General features: G+C 36.9%; 1 protein-coding gene across 1 annotated transcript in view; it reads right to left on the bottom strand.

Annotated features, from left to right (window-relative positions):
- Positions 1-21,538, bottom strand: part of CLSTN2 (calsyntenin 2) — a 398,409-nt gene that overhangs the window by 26,234 nt on the left and 350,637 nt on the right. The window contains exon 9 of the mRNA XM_074833675.1: positions 11,529-11,691. Within this exon, the coding sequence (XP_074689776.1) occupies positions 11,529-11,691 (163 nt within the window). The remainder of the gene's footprint in view (positions 1-11,528; positions 11,692-21,538) is intronic.

Below are 21,538 nucleotides of genomic sequence, written 5' to 3'. Positions count from 1 at the left end.
GCTAATGTATTTAAATATGAAAGTAGCTTATTTAAATGTATAAAGGGCTAGACAAGAAGCTAGAACAGAGAATTCAGTGCTGTGGTTATGCCTGACAGAAACAAGCAGGATAAGCCAGTTGAAGTAAAGCTATAAGAGCAACACAACTGGTGCTTACATCCATGAATAGGAATTTCAGGTTTGGATTTTTTTTTTTCATTGGTTGGTCTTTCACTTTGGACTAGTTCTTCTCTGGTGTCATTGACAAAGCACTTACAATTACGTTGCTAGGTCATTTACAATGATACAGTAATTGCCCATAAACAATATTAAATATACAGAGTATTCACTGTGCTCAAGCCCCACTTTAAAAAATGCTGGTGTATAAGGTGTACATCTTGGAGATGTATAATTCATGTTTAAAGTCATCTGTCCTGTAAGCCATCTGCCCAACCGCTAACGTAAAGCATGGAAGAGAATATGAGTGTTTCTAGGAATAAGCTTTTAAAATGCTCTGCAAATGCAGGCACTCAAAACCAGTGAGCATTTGAAGAACATACTTACCCTGTTCACAGGACTAAGGCTGGGTTTTGTAGACATATAGATCAATTTTGGACTGTAAAGGAGGTGATGTAATCTTTGTTCTGGAGAGACTATCAACTGCTATGTGAAAAAAGCAAGTATTTCAAGAAAATATGAGTGAAAAATAGCTAGGACTAGCTAGTCCATATTGTGTCAGCAGAGAAAATCTGCAAAACTATGCCTGTAGTCACAACTGGGTGATTTAGGCTGGGACAATTGCACTAGAACAACTGACAGCAGAGTCTGAAGGGACACTAAGGGGGGATGCCATCTGCTCCCTAGCCCCGGGACAAGAACAGCTGTACTTAATCTATTCTTGAGAATTGCCTGAGCTGTTCTAAACTCTTATGGAGAAAGACACTCCCCAAGCAATCCACTCCAATGACCATCGATCCTTAGATTTGGAAGATTAATTCCTAACAGGGAATGTGAGCCTTCAAAATATGGCTATGTCTTCTTTTCCTTTGCCAGGGTAAACAAGGCTTTTACGTCTTCTACTTAACACTGTAGACTATGATCATTCCTGTTGCTTTTCCTGGAACTCCTGCTGTTATCTGAAGTACTAACCATAACCTAGTGTTCTTCTCAACATTACCTGTGTTTTACATAGGACATGCCTGTTAATCCAGGGCAGTGTGAGTACAAGATTTTTCCACATAAAAAAACATGAGCACTTGAAGAGAGAATACTATCTCACACTTTATTAGAAAAAATAGACTGCTAAATAAGCCTTCCATAAGCACCTTTTACCAGAGTTAAAGACAAAATTATATACCTGCCAATTTTATCCTCGAAGGTGAACAGAAGTCATTATATCTGACTCTTATCACAGCTGCTTGTAATTGCAGTATGTTGACATTTTGATATTCTTCTACCTCAGCATTTCAGAAACTTCTCAGCTCAGTGGGGTATATTGGCTTGCTGATGTGTTTCAATTGCCAGTAATTATTATATTGCAAATGGACAAAATCCAATGCAATAAAATTGGGAAGCAAAACCCAAAACTCTTGCTAAAATTGAAGGAATGGCCTAAAGCCAATCTGCTACAATCCTGTATTATAGGGTTGATAAAAGGAATTATTGAGAATATAGTTTTTCAATCTCAAAATAATTGTCAGAATAAATTGAAAATCCTCAGCAATTGGCTGTTTTACTCCTGTCTGTACCAGTGTTTTATTCATGCTTTGTTCTACTATATTAGTATGTGTGAATGCTGTGTTTTCTTCTGCTTCTGTATTCTAATATTCTTCAAGTATTCTCAGTGGGTGCAAATTTAGCCCAGGACGGCCAATCTCCAAGTCCTAGTCACTCTAAAATTCTTACCTCCCAAAATTAGATGAGTATAAATATATTTAATCCAGCATGAAAATGGCAATTCTGTACTGTAGTACGTTAAAGCACAGTGCGTAATTGTAGCTAATGCTGATAGTAATAGAGTATCATCTAAATTCTTCTAAATACCGATCTTTCAAAGAGAGATCCTTTGCCCTTGAGCATGATACATTTAATTCCTGTGCAGCTCCAAAGCAGCTGACAGGCAAGTCACAGCCACTGACTTCACTGGGCAGGAGGAATGCTCAGTTGCATTGTCTGAATTTGGCTCATCACTGAAATTACCACATGCTAAGAAACAACTGAGGAAAGGCATAAACTACTCCCAACAGCCCTTACTGCTTTAAGACACTTTGAATTTACCTCTTGGTTCTGACACGAAACTGAGCCTAAGCAACAATATTTTTGAGATAATGAAGAACTAAATAGATTACACAAGCCTCCGGAGCAACAATTCAGAGAACGAAGTGGAGCTGCAGTGGTGATGATCTTGAGGTAATCCGTGTCCTACCATTTTTTCCTACTTCCCAATGTCATGGTGTAGTGAAAAATAAAGTGTTCTGTAACATAGCATCTGCCAGTTTCTGTCCAGAGGTCAGGCCATCCAGTTAACCTAGACTGACTCAGCAACTTTCATGGCATGTTTTGCTGTCAGGGTCTTTTTGCACTTTCTTGTGAGATACAGCTCACCTCCGTAATGATGTTATAGCATCAAGACCTGAGAGAATAAGAAAACATACTCCTCAACTGTGTGACGTGTTGTGTTTCAGTCAGCTCTATGCTTATTGATGACTATGGATTAATATGCTGTGAGTGTTAATTCTTGGGGGATAGTTAAGTAGTTAAGACTTAGCTGAATGATGCGACCAACAAAGGAAAACGGAACCTTCTCTACTGTTTGTCAGGGAATGGGGTTGATGTCTGTAACACAAAAAGAGACTGAAACAACACTATAGAACAACATCACTTATTCTCATTGCAAACCCTTGCATGACAAATTTTTGAAGCTACTGGTTTTTTTCCCTTCCTTAAATATAAATGTTGCAGTCCCTATCGCAGTTGTGAGGCAACACAGGCCATAGTGTTAGTCAAACCTTGGTAAAACTGTGCACTGCTTTTTCCACCTGACCCAGCACGCACATCCACTCCCAAAGTCTGGCAGATACAGGAGGATGGATGTTGGCTTTCTGGCATTAATTCAATCCTTATAATGGGAAGATGGTGTCAGACTGTGGGAGGCATCCAGAGAAACTGTTGACATATATAATCATTCACTATAATGCTGTTCACTACTTAGTCATTGTCAAAGTAGTACGTATCACATTTTTTACTTGCTAAAATAATAACTGTTTTCTGGACTGAGTTTCTTCTTCTTCTTCTTCTGTGCTGGTTCTGATCGCTTCTGCCTGGAACTTTATCAATGCAGAGCAAGTAGGGCAGCTCAGACATTAAGGTTGAGGGGTCCCTCCCACCAGAACTTTACCCAGTGTCACCTTGATAAAGTCTAAGTTACTTTCCTTTTCTGCTAAGCGTGAACGCTGGTGGAGGTGAACAAGTATAGCACACACACTGACAACAGAATAAACAGAAGGGTCCTGCCCTGGCCTGCTGGACTTCCCACCAGATAAAACCATTATAGCAGACACTTGGGTTATGGTTCTGAGAAAGAGGCAGCTGAGACATAACATAGGCACAGGGCTTAGAATGAGCTGTAAAAATAAAGTGCATGCTGCTACTGGAATTATCTAGATAAGTAGAATTATCAGGGTTTACTAATGTCCCATGATATTAGTTGCAGCCTAGGGGTAGGGTTAGGCAGGGGCATCTCCTACACTAGGGTCAGGGTGTTCCCTCCCCACAAGAACCTTATAACCCTCTGACTAATGAGTGTTACTTCCCACCTGTGCTAGTCACAGCTGGTGCCTGTGCTCACACCAAGCCGAGCCCCACAGCACGCTGGAGCAGGAAGCACAAGTTGGAGAATGCACACTACACAAAAGGCAGTATGCTGCACCCACACAGCAGCCCTCAGTGGGGAGTGATCAAGCTGCCAATGAAAGCAAGACTTTACAGTATCACTGTGTTTGGCACATTCCTAGATGGTCACAAGCACAGTTACAGTTGGTGCCTGAATTTTCAAACACAACAGATCAAATGTAGAATTAACCTACATAATTTTAGATGAGTATGTTGCAGATGCCTGTCCTACTTGTGGGCAGATCAGTCAGGATGGCTCCCTTATACACATGGAGGAGAACAAATGCTTCTAGTATACACGTCACCTTGCAAACAGCTAGAATCTCTCAGATGAATACCAGTTTAGGGGGGTTAAAGGACTGTCATCTAGCAAACACCATCTGATCCCAGCCATGAGGACGTTCTGTTAGATATAACACTGGAGAGTCTGGGGAAAACTGAACATTCTCAGGATTCATTCTTCACAGGGTTAAGGCACATTCATTAACGAAGCAGAGTTGATTTCCATGACACCATTTTTTTTTAATTTCACATTGGGTTAATATAAAGTGTGACAGAACTTGATTACCATTGAATTTTACAGTTGTATAGTTTTGACTTCAGAGATGTAAAATGCTGTTTGCATTCACTCGTCAATCTCCAAAGAATAATCATGCCTTTCTGTCAAACGAGTGACTTTATTGAGCTCACAGATCTTTTAGGCCTTTTGCCCTACCCTAATAGTAAGCAAGTAATTATCAGGGCAGTCTAAGCACAATAAGGTTTTCACTGGAAATGATGAATCAAGAGAATTTCTAACTGAGATGCGATTCTTTTAAGACATTATAGACTCTGGTTATATTGAGCCAGACAATTAAGGAATGATCGATTATTCAGGATCCCAACATAAAAGTTGAAGTGAATCTGGAAGCAGCTGCAAGACATTCTGGCTCTGAAGGCCTCAGGTCCAAGCCCTAAAATTTATCCCATCTTTTTATTACAGCAGTTTAGGGAGCTGGGTTTAATTCCCTGACAAATAGACTGGCTGTTAAGCAGAATGAAACCTAACATAGATTTCAGGAGTAGTCCCAATTAGTGACTCGAGTTTTTATACTCCCAGAGCTTCTCAGCACAAAAAAGTTTTAGGGTTTTTTTTATATCATTCAGACAGAAATTACTCAGAAAATTACTCATCAAATATGGCAGTATTTAAGTCTCCCTCCACTCTTGGTAGATATCATAACCTGACACTCTCACACAGACAGATTTAGGCTTTAAAACATTATCTGAAATAAGACAAGTACAGAGAACACTAAAGGCTACCTGCTCTTAAGTATGCATATGCTAATCTATCTCTGTGCAATAGATCTGTAGATCAAAAGCATAGTATAACTTAAGCTATTTAAGATAATTTTTCTCAAGACGAGAAGAACACTCTATAATCTCTTACAATTAGGCCAATACATTGTTGTTATTTCTCCAGGAATTGTGGGAAATGATGACAATAATGAAAAATGTTACAATCTTATATATCTTAGAGTAGATCACAGTCCAAGTGATATTAAAGTTGCCCAAAAAACTATATTCCTATTCTTCAAATAACATTCTTGTGCTGAGGCGTAGTCCCCAGTGCAGAAATTCAAATAAATAAGGGACATATATCTATGTTGAATTAGTGACAGATTTGAATGCAAATTCAGCTCTCCAAGAAAACACCCTTTTAAACTAACTTTCCACATATGTTTGTATTTCTGCTACAGCCAAAATTCCAGCAAAGATCTGTGAAGTGCATTAAAATCTGCCCCATCTTGATTTTGATGAGAAGGGCAGTAACAGAGAGAACACTGCTGTACTGACAGAAGTGCCAGTACACAGATATTCAGCATCACATTATGTTGAAATCTAGCTAGGTGGTCTTGCATTAAGTTGTTTGTTTGTTTGTATCACTCTACTGAGGCCCCAGGTTGGTGCAAGCTATGTTCCCAAGGCAGGATCCACTGGTGTTAGAATGCATAGTAGGGGGTAATCTTTATCTGATACATATCTTAATTTCTGGGGGAGGTCCAAGGTTGGGTGATACAGGTTGCTTCTGCTGCTGTGCCCACAGTGTATTTGTCTCTCAGTGATCTGATCCCTCTCCAACTTTTAACTTACCATTCTTCTCACCTTTAACAGTAAGTCAGTTCTCTGACTGCAACTTTGTGATTGATATGTCAGCAGAGTGCTGACATATAAGGTTAATAATGTTATGCCACAGAAGGGCTCTATAAAAGAATTAGGTCTCCAGCCTAGGTTAAGGAAAGAGGAAAATGACAGGAGAATACAAAAGGAAAAAAGAATAGAGAACAGAAATTACTTAGAAAACAGAAATCACAATAGTCTTCTGCTATGTCCATGATAACAAAGTTTGCCTGTTGACAGGCTTCTCCTAAAGATGTTCACCTGTGCAATGTGGCCAGCATAATTACACTGTGAAGCTCCAGTACTCTAGAATGGGTGGCATTATTATTACAGTCATGGTAAGCTACAATATAACCTTGTGACAAGTCATTAACTTGTGTCAGTACTTTCCTGACAGGACTTTGGGAAAGATATATAAAGAAACAAGCCATTTTGGGAGGGAAAGAGTATGAACTCAAGACCGTATCTTTTCAGAGAGACCTGGAGGAAGTGTTTGCAACCTGTGGTAGAAAAGATGATTAGACTACCAAATCATGTAGCTTTCTCCCTTCTTCTGGCTGCCTTTGCCACAGAATATTTAGCAATAAAGGGATCAGAGTGGGAACCTATAAACTTTGGTTTAATGGAAGAAATTTCTCACTCTGTCCATTTGCTTTGTCCTCAGATAAACTGAATCAAAAATAATGAGCTTGGAGGAGAACTTACTGGGGTAAGCTCCCAGAAAGTGCAGCTCCAGGATAAGCTAACCTTAATTTGTTTGTATTGCTTAGGAGAGTGAAACAGGATTGCAAAAGCTAAAAGGAAGAATAACTGTGTGGTTGATCAGGAAGTCTGATTCTATTCTTGCTGTGATGCACATCTTTTTAGTGACCTGAGGAAAAATCACCTACCCTCTTGATACTGCACGTTATCCTCACAGAATAAGGGTAAATCTACTTTCTTGCTGCAGAACTGTGTTACCTCTTTATTGTTTGGAAAGCTTTCGAAAGCTGGAAGGGCAAAGCTAGAGTATTTTTATAGAAATGAGAGCTGAAGTTGAGCCTTGAGAGCCAGTGTCAGGGCCACACTTCCCACATGTTCTCTTTGGTGTCTCTTTTGTCCCAGGAAGCACACGTACAAGCGAGTCAAATTTGTCCTTTAGATACCCTTGAGAAAGAGTAATTTTGCCTTAAAATTTCTTTCACCATTAGAGACAGAACAGCACTTTGGACCTAAATAACCCTACCTACATCAAAATCACACTCTTGACAATCATCTGTGAGAACACTGATATGAACAAGAAAGGCCTTTTAAAGAAGTTTAAGTTATGTCCTTAACCCTAAGTATCTGCAGAGAAAGCTGTCAAACTTTACCAAGGTACATAAAGGCCTAATTTCATGAACAGTTGTACTAGCACTCCAAACTGTTCATTTCCACCCTCAGTTAGTTCATTAAGAGTCCAGTTTGCTAAGCTCTATAGTCAGTATTACCTTTTTCCAGGCCTAGTGTCACTGAAGTCACGGCTAAGAGGTAAGTTAGGATTTGCCATGCATGGAGACTGGCACTCTGTTGGAGATAGGCTGCAACAGGTTAAGAAGGTTCTGTCTCCAGCTGTCACTGCTCTTGGGTCACATGTGACTGAATCAACACAAACAGTTTAGCCTAAAAATAATGCTTTAACTCCCACCCTCAAATAAACCAATCCCCCCCTTAATATAGCAATATTAAACATGAACTACACAAAATAAAAAAAATTAACTCTATGCTAACCATTGTGATAGGACCCTAAATCAATGAAGTAGCTCTACCTAGATCTTCCCTTTAATGAGCTCCCTAAAGAAAGAACCAAGGTTTTTAAATTAAAAAAGGAAGATTATGCTAGAGCAACATCCAGAATACCTAATTTTAAGTAGAGAAAATTCATATTGATTATGTCAGAATAAAATGTAAAAAAGATTTTTTTATACAACTTTCTTCATGCCCAATGTGTCATTAAAGCTGGAAACTATCCCCCAGGCTTGGTTTTAGATATTTGAGTGACTTCCTGGGTTGCAGTAAACTTTATGCAGTGCCTGACAGACCCTAGGAAGATTCTCTTCTATCACCTTTAAAGCCTGGCACTCTGTTCTTCCAGCCATCTTCACTTTCTACTTGTCTCCAGGCTGCCATCCACATTGGGACCCTAACTTCTGCTTCCAGTACACTCTTGCCCCCTAGACAATACTTCAGGAAAAGGCTAATTTTTTCTCCTTTTAGGAGAGTCCTAGCACTCAACTCACGCTATTTAAAGAAATATTGCATATGCTTTCCACACTGCCAAGGGAAGGGTGAAGATGTAGGAGAGACTTGCCCGTTATAACGAATGCTCTTGTAAAAAACAAAAAAGGCAAATTGTTTGATGGAAATGGAACAGTGAGCACATCATAGGCTAAAGTTTAAATTTATCATGTAAGTCTGAGAGATTGCACATTTGGTTTGTTTTCATGTTAGATTCAGGAGAAAGCACTGAACTTAAACTGCTCTTATATTTCACTTGAACAGCTGAATGTAGAAATAAAAACTAACCTAACTTTTCATAATGGATGCTATAAACAAGGCTATAAAAGTCAGAAAAGAATTACTTTGGAATTGAAATATTAATAATAGGAAATATTAATCTCAAAGAATTTTTTTTCTGTGCCTGAAACTCCTGCATGACATAGCTCTGAGAAAGGCAAGAAGGAGGTGCAAGCATGATACTTGCTACATAACCTCAGGACGAGTACCAGTGTAAGTGAGGAAAAGACCAGGGCTGAAAGAGAGACTTGTCTCATAACCTGGAGGAATCTCAGATTCCTAGAGAAAGAGCAGAACAATTCCCAGTTTCCATATCAGAACTGAAAATTGTCATATATGAAAGGGTAAATCCTTCACAGTAGTAACAGATTTTCCTATTAGTGCTAACAAAGTAAATTACAATTCTTTTTGTTCTCGATTTTTTGCTTTGCCCTCTAAATACACTCTTCTGCACCAGTTCTTAAGCTGCTCCACAGTCATGATGACTTACTTTTTGCTGTGAGCAAACCAGAATTGGTGTGGTAAGAAAAAGCAAAGTTATTTCTGCTGGTTCATTTAGTTATCTGAGTTGAGATTGTTTTTCAAATAATTTGACTTTGATAAATGCATACTCTGGACTCTAAACTATAAAATGGTTTAGTAAAAACAGAAAAAAAAAAAAAGTCTTGTCCTTTCTGGAGGAAGAGGTTAGAGCTTGTATTCCTATTCTGCCAGTGCTTTGATGAAAAGAGAGTGAAATAGTCTGAGCAAACAAGAGCTAGAAACTCCTCATATCCTCTTAACAAGGACTCACCTGAATGGCTTATGACACCAAAATCACTGCATATTTTTACTGAAATAAATCATAGATGGTTGTAAAGCAGTTTTATAATGCTTTGAAAATGTAAAGATTTAGACTATTTTTACTGGCCAAAATGTATTACCCTAAGTAGACCCAGTTAACAGTTTCACTGAAACTATTTATAGTCAAATTATTTGTTTGATAGATACACTTTTTTTTGAAATATATGGATTTTTAAAATTAGCATTTTGAATGGAATAGATTGGTTTTATATGTTGAATTACAATTCAACAGACTAAGATAGAGTGATGAATCTTATTAACAAAGTGAGTTTCCCTATCATTCATTTAGAATCATTTGAGGTGATCAAAACAAACCTATCAAAAGATAAGCTTTGCCAAAAGCAATATCTTGAAATCTTGTTTCATATAAGCTTTCAAAGTTCATCTTTTTGCCTAACACATGGTAGTTTATTGGAATCTTTAGCACGCCATCTTAGCTAAACCTTGACATTTTCATGAGATGGAAAATTTGTTTTTACTTTTGACAAGCTCAAATTCTCACACTATTAAAATAGCAATAACATAATCTTGCAGTAAATATTGACAGCAGCAATAGGTAAAATTTTGGTTATGAGGGGTAATGGTTTTAAACTGAAAGAGGGCAGATTTAGATTAGATATAAAGAAGAAGTTCTTCCCTGTGAGGGTGGTGAGACACTGGCACAGGTTGCCCAGAGAAGCTGTGGCTGCCCCCTCCCTGGCAGTGTTCAAGGCCAGGTTGGACGGGGCTTTGAGCAACCTGGTCTAGTGGAAGGTGTCCCTGCCCATGGCAGGGGGTTGGGACTAGATGATCTTTAAGGTCCCTTCCAACCCAAACCATTCTATGATTCTATATTTTTAGCTAAAAAAGGAGTAATGCTCCCTTAGAATATTAACACCTTAGAGTAAAATTAAATTTATTCTGTTATATATTTAACATCAGTGAAAAATTCCAATAAAGCTAAAGATCATCCTGTAGAGATGGAAGCCTACACATGCAAATTCCAGTTACAAAGAATGAGTCTATACTTTTATAGATATATGGGATTAGTGTCATGCTGATTAGTTAGCTATCATAATACCTATCTCACTGATAAATATTCAAAACTTATCAAATCTTGTTTTTAGGCTTACTGTGGCTTTATTCTGCATGTTGTCATCAAAGTAAAGACTGGATCTTTACCCTAAGCTGTTCATAATCTAACAGCTGGATTTGCTTCTAATACTATTTACACTGAATAGCTCTGCCATGCATAAAATGTCCAAATTTTGTAGATAACACATTGTAAGTGAGCAGAGATGAAACTGGCAAACAAGGTAATACTGGAGAAAGTGAGCCAACATTAAAGAGTGGGGAAGAAACACAATCTGTGTTAAAGTATTTTTTCATAATTATACAGTTTGCTTCACTTAATATTTTGTCTAAAGTGGATACAAGACACAGTGCATAAATAGAAAATCAACATGGAAGGGTAATGGAGACAACTTTACAAGAGCAGATGAGCAGAAGAGGACTGCTTCAGGTGTAAAGCAGAGAACAGAAAAAGAAACTGGCATAAGGAGCAGAAAAAAGAGTGAGAATAATGGAATTATAAAGGGTAGAAAACAGGAAAAACTAATCTTTAAGCAAAGGCCCATACAAGTATAGCTCTGGGGTTGTGACTTTTGGTTTTATTTTACTCTCGCTTTTACATATGGTCTCTAACAGGGTGAATTGGTTAAGTCAATGGAATTACTGGTGATATAAATCCCATGTGAAGAGCGCAGGATCGGACCATGAGTTGTGAAAGAAATTTGAGGCAGAGACTGAAAGAAGATAGATGGAGTTCTTTAGAGCAATATTTAGATAGTTTGCTTAAAGCTGGAGAACAAGGGAGACAATTAAAATAAGTGAAGACAAAAGATAAAGAAGAAAATCTTTCACACTGAATACACAAACTGTATTCAACACTTATTTAGATGATGGAAATGTAAAGCCTGTTAATGACCCATCCATTTTATCCTTGGAGTTGATACATTATTAACTCTGGAGTTACTTCTGATTTTATACCATCAATCTTTTAGCAATTTATTTTACTATGCAATCAATGAGACAAATAAGATTTTTTTTGGTCTGGATTAATAATTCTACTGTCATGTTACCTTGCCAACAAGCACCAACTGTCAGCTGCATGGCAATGTGTGAAGGGTGGATAGGCCAATCATTGGTCACAAGGTAAGGTTCATATGTTGTTCCGTCCATGTATAATGTAACAACGGGAAACTCAACATTGACAACATAGTAATGCCATTCTTTATCACAAATCTGAAAGACAGAATGCAAGAGAAACATATTAATTAGCATTTATTGTCAGGTGACTAATTTTTATATCCCATACATTTTTAAAATTATATTGTTTCCAAATTCCACTCAGAAAAAAAAATAACATTATTGCAATTTATACATCACTAAAATTAATGAAAGTTAAAACAATGTTGATAAATATTCGTGATATCCTTGCAGAACATATTTCATAAATAAAGGCATCTTAGAACACTTTGAAAAGAAGACATGGATAAAATAGAAGACAATTTAGTATTTCCTTTGTATTTTCACATTTGTTCATACATAATACTAGTTTCTTAATGTCTATATTGACTTTTGAGAATACAAAACTGTATATAAGAGATGCATACTTGGGATGTATCAGCACACTTACTGGGGATCCCTATTATCTTCAAATTAAGAGAAAATATAAAACTTAGTCACTAGATGGATGAGTTCTTATCAATGATTTGATTCAACTGTCATTATTAACTTATTACATTAGTACTTAGAAAAGTCCTATGCAATGCATCAGGACCTCTATAGTGATAGAAGGACCTCTGTTGTGTTCTGTATATACACAGATGGACAAGTAGTCTATCTGTCTACCTGATTTGGGCAGGAAACTCAAAATCTTCTCCATTCTTCATCTTTTGGCCTTGAGCTTTTCCCCAGATAGTCAGCAAAATAAAGATCTATATGGTTTCACTGATATACATCAGCTTTGAAAAGCAACGGCCACAATTACAACATACTTTCAAGATGACATTATTAGTGTCAAATCTCATATGAATTTCTGAGCTGGACAACCAGGGATTACTGCAAAATGGTCAAATTTGGGTTTTGTTCAGAAATGTACAGCTAGATGAATCAATGCCTTTGAAGACAGAAATCTAGTGTGTAAATACCAATGCCTGCCCAATTCTTTTTTCCTTTGTTGTATCTTTCAGATTTAAAAGTTCAAATGAATAAATCACAGTAAATTGGTAGGATGGGTGGGCTGTTTTTAAAAATAAAGCAATGGTTACAGTCATGCTACTTTCAATTCTGTAAAGATACTTGTTTTGATGTATTAAGAAATGGAAGTGCTTGAATGCAGATATCCTTCCTGTTTCATAGAGGCAAGCAGAAAAGTGATGTTTAAATATAACACTTTGTCCTTCGCCAGGTTAAGTGCTATCTGCTGCAATATCTGCCCTTTGAAAGCAAAAGCTAATGTTTTGTTCCAGAAGATATTTCAATAAGAGCTTAATCACTTCTATTTCAAATGGATACATTTATTATGGCAGACATCATAGCTCCACAGCAAGAAATAAATGCAGCAAGGGACTGCTAGAGCCTTCCTTTTGTAAGCAGTAGACAGCACAAATGTTTTCTGAAGGTTAAATGAACTGAAACCAAAATTGAAAGTAAATAAATTGGAAGACTGAAAACTTTATTGAACAAACAGCAATCACGAATAGTATTATGCAGTCCTCCCATTCAAGGAAAAACAGCTTGCCAAGTTTCCTGACCTGATCATTAGAATGTAGTGCATCACAGCCACATGTCAGACGTTTTATGTAAAACAATATGAATGATGTGCCTGAGTTTAAGAGACCTTCCATGACAAAAACTACAGGTGTTAATACTTGACACTTTTCAGAGAACTGTTCCAGAGTTTTTCTATTTTGCAACCCTAAACTGCATCACGTGGGATGCCCCAGTGCTATTAAACAAGTGAGCAATCTTCCTCATATTTAACCAAAGCGAGAGCACTTTAATATAGCAAACCCAAACGTTTTGGGATGTCATATACACAAAGAGCATGATAATGTGTAGCTAGTCTGATTACTCTATTGACTACATTTTTCAAAGAAAATGCTTTCTGGAAAGACAAGATTACATAAATTCCACAATTCAAGACTCCAGCAACTGGGCTCCAGTGCTTCCAAGAAAAATGTAGATGTCCAACTGCAGAAGTCCACACTAGACAAAGTACTTACTAACCTTTATTTTTTTCTGATACATTCTGGAGCATAAGATAGTGTAAGTGTAGACAGTTTGGTGAAGTCCTCAAACCATCACTTTCATGCTTTCCCTTAAATTTCAATCCATAAACACATCAAGTTTTATTTTAAAGGGAATTTTGGCACTTGAAGTCTAAGCTTGGTGCTTCCTGAGATTTCAAAAGCACCCAAGTTGATCAGTTGCTTGTCATACAACTTCAATACAGCTTAGGTACACAGACATGTATATTCCACCAAATGATCTGTAAGTATCTGTACTAGAGCCCAGTGTAAAAACAAATATTCTACAAGGAAGCAATAAAATTATTTAAAAACTCTGGAATACATCCCAGTCACTCAGCAGCAGGTAGTACTTCATGCCTGGCCATTTCACATGCAACAAAATAATGAAATAAATAATTGTGGAGTGTAATTTGTTATGCTGTCATTTCAGATACCTTCTTTACCTTCTTAACATAGGAAGCCAATTTCTTCCCTGCATGCATTCCACAGTGGCAATGGAATGTAATATGATTGCAGGGAAGTCATGAAAATAAGATTATAAAATATACTAGTTTTTTAATCACCTCACGTAAAAACTTTATTTAAAAAAAAATCTAATTTATAAAGTTATCCTAATGAGATAAAATTACAGATAAGTAAGCTTGGCTTTCAACAACTGCTGGACAGATAGGTTGATCCAATCACTCTATCATGTCAGTCTGCCTCAAAAATGTATTAATTAAATCACAGTTATTAATTAAATCAGCTTGAAGTCTTAGTGCTGATTACAAGCCATTGCATTGGAACTTGCTTTTATAAAATAGATGAAAACAGACTCAATACAAATCTTATGAAGTAAGTTTCCCAAGACATTAAAGCTCTTAACTTCTTCTGATGAAGAATGTCAGAGATTTTTCCATTTTATATTGTAATGCTTAGGAATGGACTGAAACCAAAGTACTTTGGTCTGAGAAGCTTAGAAACAGATTTTGTTGGTCTGCAAAATGTCTCTTTTTACAGTTTTGTAGGTATGCACACATGAGAATATGGACTTTACAGCTTACAGCTTTTTTAGCCTCACTTAGGTCAGTTGGGGCATACTCATGCAAAATGGATCATTCACCTGTTTGGCTAAGTACACAAAGAGAACTTGCACTTTGAGAAGGGTCCCAGTACTGCAGTTCAATACTGAAGAGCCATGCATATTCACAACCCTCTGACTCGCTTCCCGAAAGTCCCTTAAGTAATGTTCAGCAGACCAGTGTGTTTGACCACGCAAACAGCTCTGCACATCCTGACAGTGCCACTCAGTGCATACTTTGAGCCTATCCCTTTAGAGCTGAGGAATCATGTATTACTTCCATCTGTCTGGTTTGTGTGACTTTGCTGAGGAAGTGTTATCAGAATACACTGAAACATCCACAAAAAAGCAGTAGGAATTAAGAAGAAAAGGAAAGCAAAGAAAGCTCTCTACTATAAATAGCGCTACTTAGTGCAGGTATGAGACACAAACTCCTTCTTTCTGCCTAAGTGTTCTGAACCTTTGTTTGAAGAAACTTAATCCAGCTCTAAAAAACAGAGCACGCCAACTCTATTCACTTCTTGATTCCTTTTGTAGTGTTTTAACATGCTCTGAAACACGCAACACTCCTTCCTCCCTTAATCAGCATTCATTAGACAACATCTAAAATACCGTGCCTAGTTTTGCATCCCTGAATAGAAGAAATACTTTGATAAACTGGAGTGAATTGAGTGGAGGGGATCCAAAATGGCCAGTGCTTGCCATGTGAGGAGAGGCTGAGGGAACGGGGCCTGCCTGGAGTAGGGCAGCATTAGTGGGATGGTAACAGCAGCCTTCCAGAGCCTAGGGAGAACTTACCGGGAAGACAGAGACAAGCTTTTCAAAGAAGTGGTTCATGCTGTGACAGAGAGACAATGGACAATAAATTGAAACAAGACAACTTCAGACAGGATATAAAGCAAGCCTTCATTTCACCATGTGGACAATCAAGCAGTAGAGCAGGCTGCCTCCATCCCTGGAGATTTTTTTTTTTTTGAAAACTTGCTATGCCCTACCCCAGAGACATTGCCACTTCCTTTGTTGCACTCTTGCTTACCTAGTGCCAGCTTCACAATACTTCTGTTAATTGCTGACTACTAATGTCAACTGGGAGGCTCACAAGAATAAGAACAGAACTGCTTTGCAAAACAGACTTCTAAAATTCCCTTTTAGAAATAAACCACTTCAAATCCTAAATTCTCTGTAGAATAAAAATCCCAAATTATTGGTTTTCATCAGTCATGATATTTTATTGTAAACAGACTTAGGACAAAAAAGAGAACATAAAAAAAACCCCCACCCAAACCAAACCAATCCACAAGGTGAAGGTACAAACTGTAACTATTTCATTTGAAAATGCTAAAATGCTTTCAACCTAACTGGAGTGCTCTTTTCCCATCTTTTCTTTCATTGTGATTTCGCTAGTATCAACAGAGAGGTAAACACTCCAAGTTAAGCTAAGTTTTATTTTCTGAAAGAATTTTTCACTTCAAGTATTTGCAGACAGCAGTAGTGGAATTTATCCTCTAAGTAACTCCCTCATTCTTATACCCCTCTGATACGCAGCCCTCCCATCCGTCTCTCAGATATTTTTTTCCCAGTACCTCTATTACTCTTTCCCCTTGCTACGAGTTTTAGCATTTAATCTTTTTACCTACAGCATTTAATCTATTATAGCACCTTAAATATTAATTGATATCAAAACAATTAATATAGTAGCATTAGAGCTTTTTGTTTATTCTGGTCCTTTTCCCCCCTTTCTGTTTTGCTTTTGTTAATGTATGTTGCTAACAAACTGGTCAGCTGACTAGGTAGGCTTACTTCCAGTCTTATTAACTGATTCAAATTTAAATAGTTGCACGTGAGAAAAAATTATCTACTGCAAAAAAAATTTCCTAACTAGGTCAGAATGTCAGCTATGCTGTGGTGGTGGTCAGGCCCAAAGGTCACATGCAACAGGAAATGCTAAAGGGGTTTGTGCATCTCCTCAGAGGGACACTCTGTGTACTTGGGCTGAAGAAGAGACTGACAATACACTGACAGCCAGTTATGTGCTAAAAACTTGAAAATACGGTCGTTTATTAAGAGGAATGTAGTAGTCATTGCAAATAGCTGGGCTAGTGAGGTCAATCTGACCAATACTTTCATTTCTGCCACAGACTAGAGATGCTTTAAATCTGCAAACACAGAGCTTAACTTTTTGAAAGTAAATAAAATATATACACAGAAATCACAAAGGTGTTCAAATCTCCTCTCTTTTCCTTTTTATGGAAAAATTCTAAGTATGATTGCCATTAAACATTAACATTGAATGAATTAACTCACTTCTACAATTGAATTCTGATCAACAGAGGTGACAAATAGAAAAAAGAACATGCACTTCTGTTTGTTCAACCTAACTTTACAAAATATAAATCATCCTTCTCGAACTGATGAGCACCTGCTGGAATGTCACTCCAAGATGTACTGGCCTTTACAGAACTGTGACTGTTTATAAGACACGGAGCACTTCAGTAGCAACCGTTCGTCATTGCAGTCAAATTCTGTGTCCTCTCAATAAATCTACTTATTTTCTGCTGTTTAGTAGCATTTCAATAAGTAAAACATTTAGGCCACTCTGTAATCAAGACTATAGTGGAGAAGGCTATTATGTTCATTTATAGCAAAACGGGATCATTAATGAAGGAGGAACCGCAGTCATGTAAGGATTACAGTGCCCAAGCAGCTAGAATACTAATGCTTACCTCTGCTTGCAAGGAGGTCAGGAGTACACTTGGGATTACAAATTGCATATTTTTGTAAAGTAGCATAATAGAAAATTAGTCATGCTTAGTGTGTCACTATTTCTGTACAAAAAATGTCCTCTCCAATGGTTGTGCATGTCTAGAAAAATGAAGAGTCTACAGAAGGTGAAGAAGGCACTGTTTCCACTAAAAAAGGGTTGCAGTGCATCATACCTTCATTAAGAGGTTGAATTATTATCATCACACTTACCAATTAATAGTGAATATTATTAATCATTGTTATGCTTTTATTAACGGCAGCACTTTCTCTTTGGATATACATTTACTATATTTATAAATCTGCAAGTCCTTCAGCAAGCAAAACATTTACCTCAAATCCTTTGCATGCTCCTGTACAGAATATGTATAATGCTTATATAAAAACCTTAACATTGCAAGCATGTCTCAACAGAGCAGATGGAGGTCATCATTGTGAAAACTTTGTAAACATGCAGACACAACTCAGGCTCTGCATTTTTATCTCACTTCACTAAAGAAGACAACAAATGCAGGGAATCTCCCTTTGATCTTATGCTTAAAGGCGTTAGCATTATCCACTCAGTTACAGCACCCAGATCAAACCCTCTGCCCTGCTCTGAAAGCAGCCACATGCTTTGTAAATCTGCTTCAAAGCATGGCGCTCATTACCCTTGTTCAGAGTACAGAACACAGATGATATTTGGATGGGGGCAGGGATATTATTTTGAGTTTTAAAAATACCACATTTTTCTTCCCATCTCCAAAATAATACTTTCTGAAAGAACTTTGTAAAAATTTACAAATTTTGGTATTGTTGTTTTCTGTTGGTGGCACTAAATAGACACTGAAATGGTTCCATTATATTTTGATGCAAATTTTAAAATATATTTTGATATATCAAAATATTTTTATTATATATTTTTGATATATTTTGATAGCACTGAGAGAAAGCACTGTACTGGATACAAACAGGAAACTCAAAGGCAACAGACTTAAAAGTTCTGAAAGACTGTTTCCTTATACCTTTAATAGGGACAGAAGGAATAGTGCTACTGTAAGAAAGCAAGCCTGAAAAAGACACTGATTTGGAAACAATTGGCAGTGGATCTCACGTAAAAGTGAAAAAATTACATAATTTGCATTTTTTAAAAGAAAAATGTAGTATATTTACATATGCAAAATAAAAATAAAATTTCCTAAGAGTTTTAGGCAGTCTAGTCATTATACACAAGATTGATCAGTTTTGCATGAAGACAATCCAGAGGTGAGCATAGAAAAGGCCTTCTCCTGTCCCACTCTGGGGTCTGTAACTTGTCTCTGATGAATGGGAACTTTAAAGATGTTGAATGAGCTCTTATCTGTTACTGCAGAAACTCATTTAGTATCTTAATTGTTCTGCTGTTGTCAGTTCTCATCCACAGACTTCTACAATTAAGGCATGTTAGTTTAAAAAAAGAAAAGAATATACCTTGGGGCATTGCTTTTGCTATAACTCTCCTGCTTTCTTTTGATTTCTTCTAATAAATCTTTGCCTTTAATTTCAATAGCTGAGATACCTGAAAAAGCAGGTATTAAGTGATATAGGGAAATAAGTTACACAGTTGTGTTTTTATCTCTTTTTCTCATTGTCTATAAATCATCTCATGTCTTCTTTGTGGTTTTTTTTTTTTTTTTTTAATTATCCCATCACCACCAAGAACAAAAGATATACTGCTAAAAATGTCCTAGTGTAGACTGCAAGTATGTAATTCAGTGTGCAGATACTCAGTATTCAGGATGTGCTTACTTCATTGTATAGCTGGATTACCTAGTCACTTCAGTTTTCTAAATATAATGAAAAAAAATATATTTCTGCTGTGAATATGCAGGCTTTATAGTAAAAATTTGCTTTTGAGAGAATCAACAGATACGCACTTGAAATTGGCTTTCCACCACAGTATAATCTGCCAGCATATTCATTTTGGGGAAGAGCAATTGAAAATAAACAAAAGCAAAGTGCAAACACAGACTAATCAAATTCATCCAGTAGTATAAATTGTTATGTCTTGTAGTATAATTTATTCTACCGCAGTAATAGGCTCTGTGCATTAGGACAGATATTTGTCACATGTGTTGGCTTTACTTAACCTAAGCATTGCTGAAATTGAGGATTAAAACACTTGTGACCAAGAGTCACTATATTCTTGACCACTAAGTGGAGCTGTGCAGATTGCAAATATGTTTCCAGTATCTCCACAACCTCTTCAGAAAACTAACTAAATCTCTAAAATATTCATATTATATACTGTTGGTTTTTTTAAATAATCTCTTTGGGTTTTCCTTTCTAAATTTATCCTTTAGCAGCTCCCTCAAATGACACTTTTTTTCCCTGTCTGTAAAATCAATATGCCCTGCCTCTGAAGTGGCAATATATACAGTATATATGTAGTAATTAAGGCAGGCTGGAAGAAAAATATATTGTATATGGGAAAAGAGGAATCAATATACTCCCACCAGTTAAACTAACGGGTGATACATTGAAAAGCATCATCACAATCTACAAGATCAATGCTTTTTCCATAAGAATACTGTTGCACACTTAACCTTCACATAAAACTTGTAGTTTGAACCTCAGCCTGCACAGCCCTGCTTGAATTTGATCAAAAAGGCTCTCTGAGCAAGTTCCTGAATTCTGACAGCTGGTGGCAGGCAGTGAAGGAAAAAAATAACCAACCAGATTGCTTTGCTCTGGACCAGTGCTTTTATGCTTATGAGACTAGAGCGTCACCGCTCTTCCAGTTGTTAGCAGTAGTAGTTGTTAGATGGAGTAATTTGTACTCCTTTGTGAGGAAGCTTTTCTGTAGCTACTATCTGTATCGGAACTTGGATGTCTCCAGTACATATGCTGATGTTATGTTAGCTTCATATATGGGGAGAAAATGTGGAAAAGCAAATAAACATTCTTCTATATTTGTGTTTTATTTCTTTTAAAAATAGCCTTCCTTAAAGGCTTAAACCAGCATATCTTCTGATCCGTGCATGTCATTGCTGTGTAATTCTGTACTTGTAAAGGAATGTGTATGATCAGTCCCAGAAGAAAGAATATTGAACATTGTGCAAATTAATCTCCTTTTTCTGGAACCTCAAATAAGTATCAGAAGAACATTAACCAGAGAAGGAAGCAAAAGAGAGACTTCCCTGCTCCTTATGCAATTCTTAAATTAGTGATTCCTCATAGGACCTCTGGGGTAAAAAACAGAAACACAGCTTGTATTCCCTAGCTCTGGTTGCATGTATATATATGGAAGAGAAACCTCTTGGGATTATATTAAGGTGGGCAAGAGCCACAGGAATCTCATTCTCAGGGCTCTACTGACAGTGGTACAAGTCCAAGCTCCTAAATGAGGTACCAGTTACATGCCCATAGACAGACAATAGGAAACCCTGACAACAATGGCCCTAAAACTCTCTTCAAATGTCACTATATGGACACCTTATTTAGGAAGCTAAGCAAAGCAGAAGACATTTTCCACGATGGTATATTCTGAAACAGGAACTGGAGGTGAAGGACTGGGAGGCACTTCCCCTTATAATCTCACTAATTGAAAAGATAATGCAGTTTAATGGTGTATGTTTTAAAATTATATTTTATATACCTTATAAAACAAGTATTTCAATATAAGCTATTCCGTACAATGTACTGAGTACAAACCTAATGGATTTTCTCATGCACATTGCTCAAGTAAATGCTATATGCAAATAAACACATATCTAATCTCAGTCCTTCCAAACTGATATTTTCAATTGTTTACTCACTGTCTAGTCCGTGTTTTTTCTTCTGCTTAATGTTTATACAATTTAGATATTTACTTTCACTTAAAAAAACAAATTTTCACAGACTGTTTAGGAAATAGCCCTAAAATTTGTTTGGTGTTCTTAAGAAAATATAGGTAGAATATGTTATTAGAATACCTTGGGTTCTGATATTTATTATGCAGTATGGTTTATTTAACACAACAAACAGTAGTGTGGGTGTCCCTTAAATCATTCAGAAA

Source organism: Strix aluco, chromosome 9 (genome assembly GCF_031877795.1).
Source record: "Strix aluco isolate bStrAlu1 chromosome 9, bStrAlu1.hap1, whole genome shotgun sequence".
NCBI lineage: Eukaryota > Metazoa > Chordata > Aves > Strigiformes > Strigidae > Strix > Strix aluco.
Note: the sequence above shows the minus strand (reverse complement) of the source record. Positions and strands in the feature narration are given on the sequence as shown.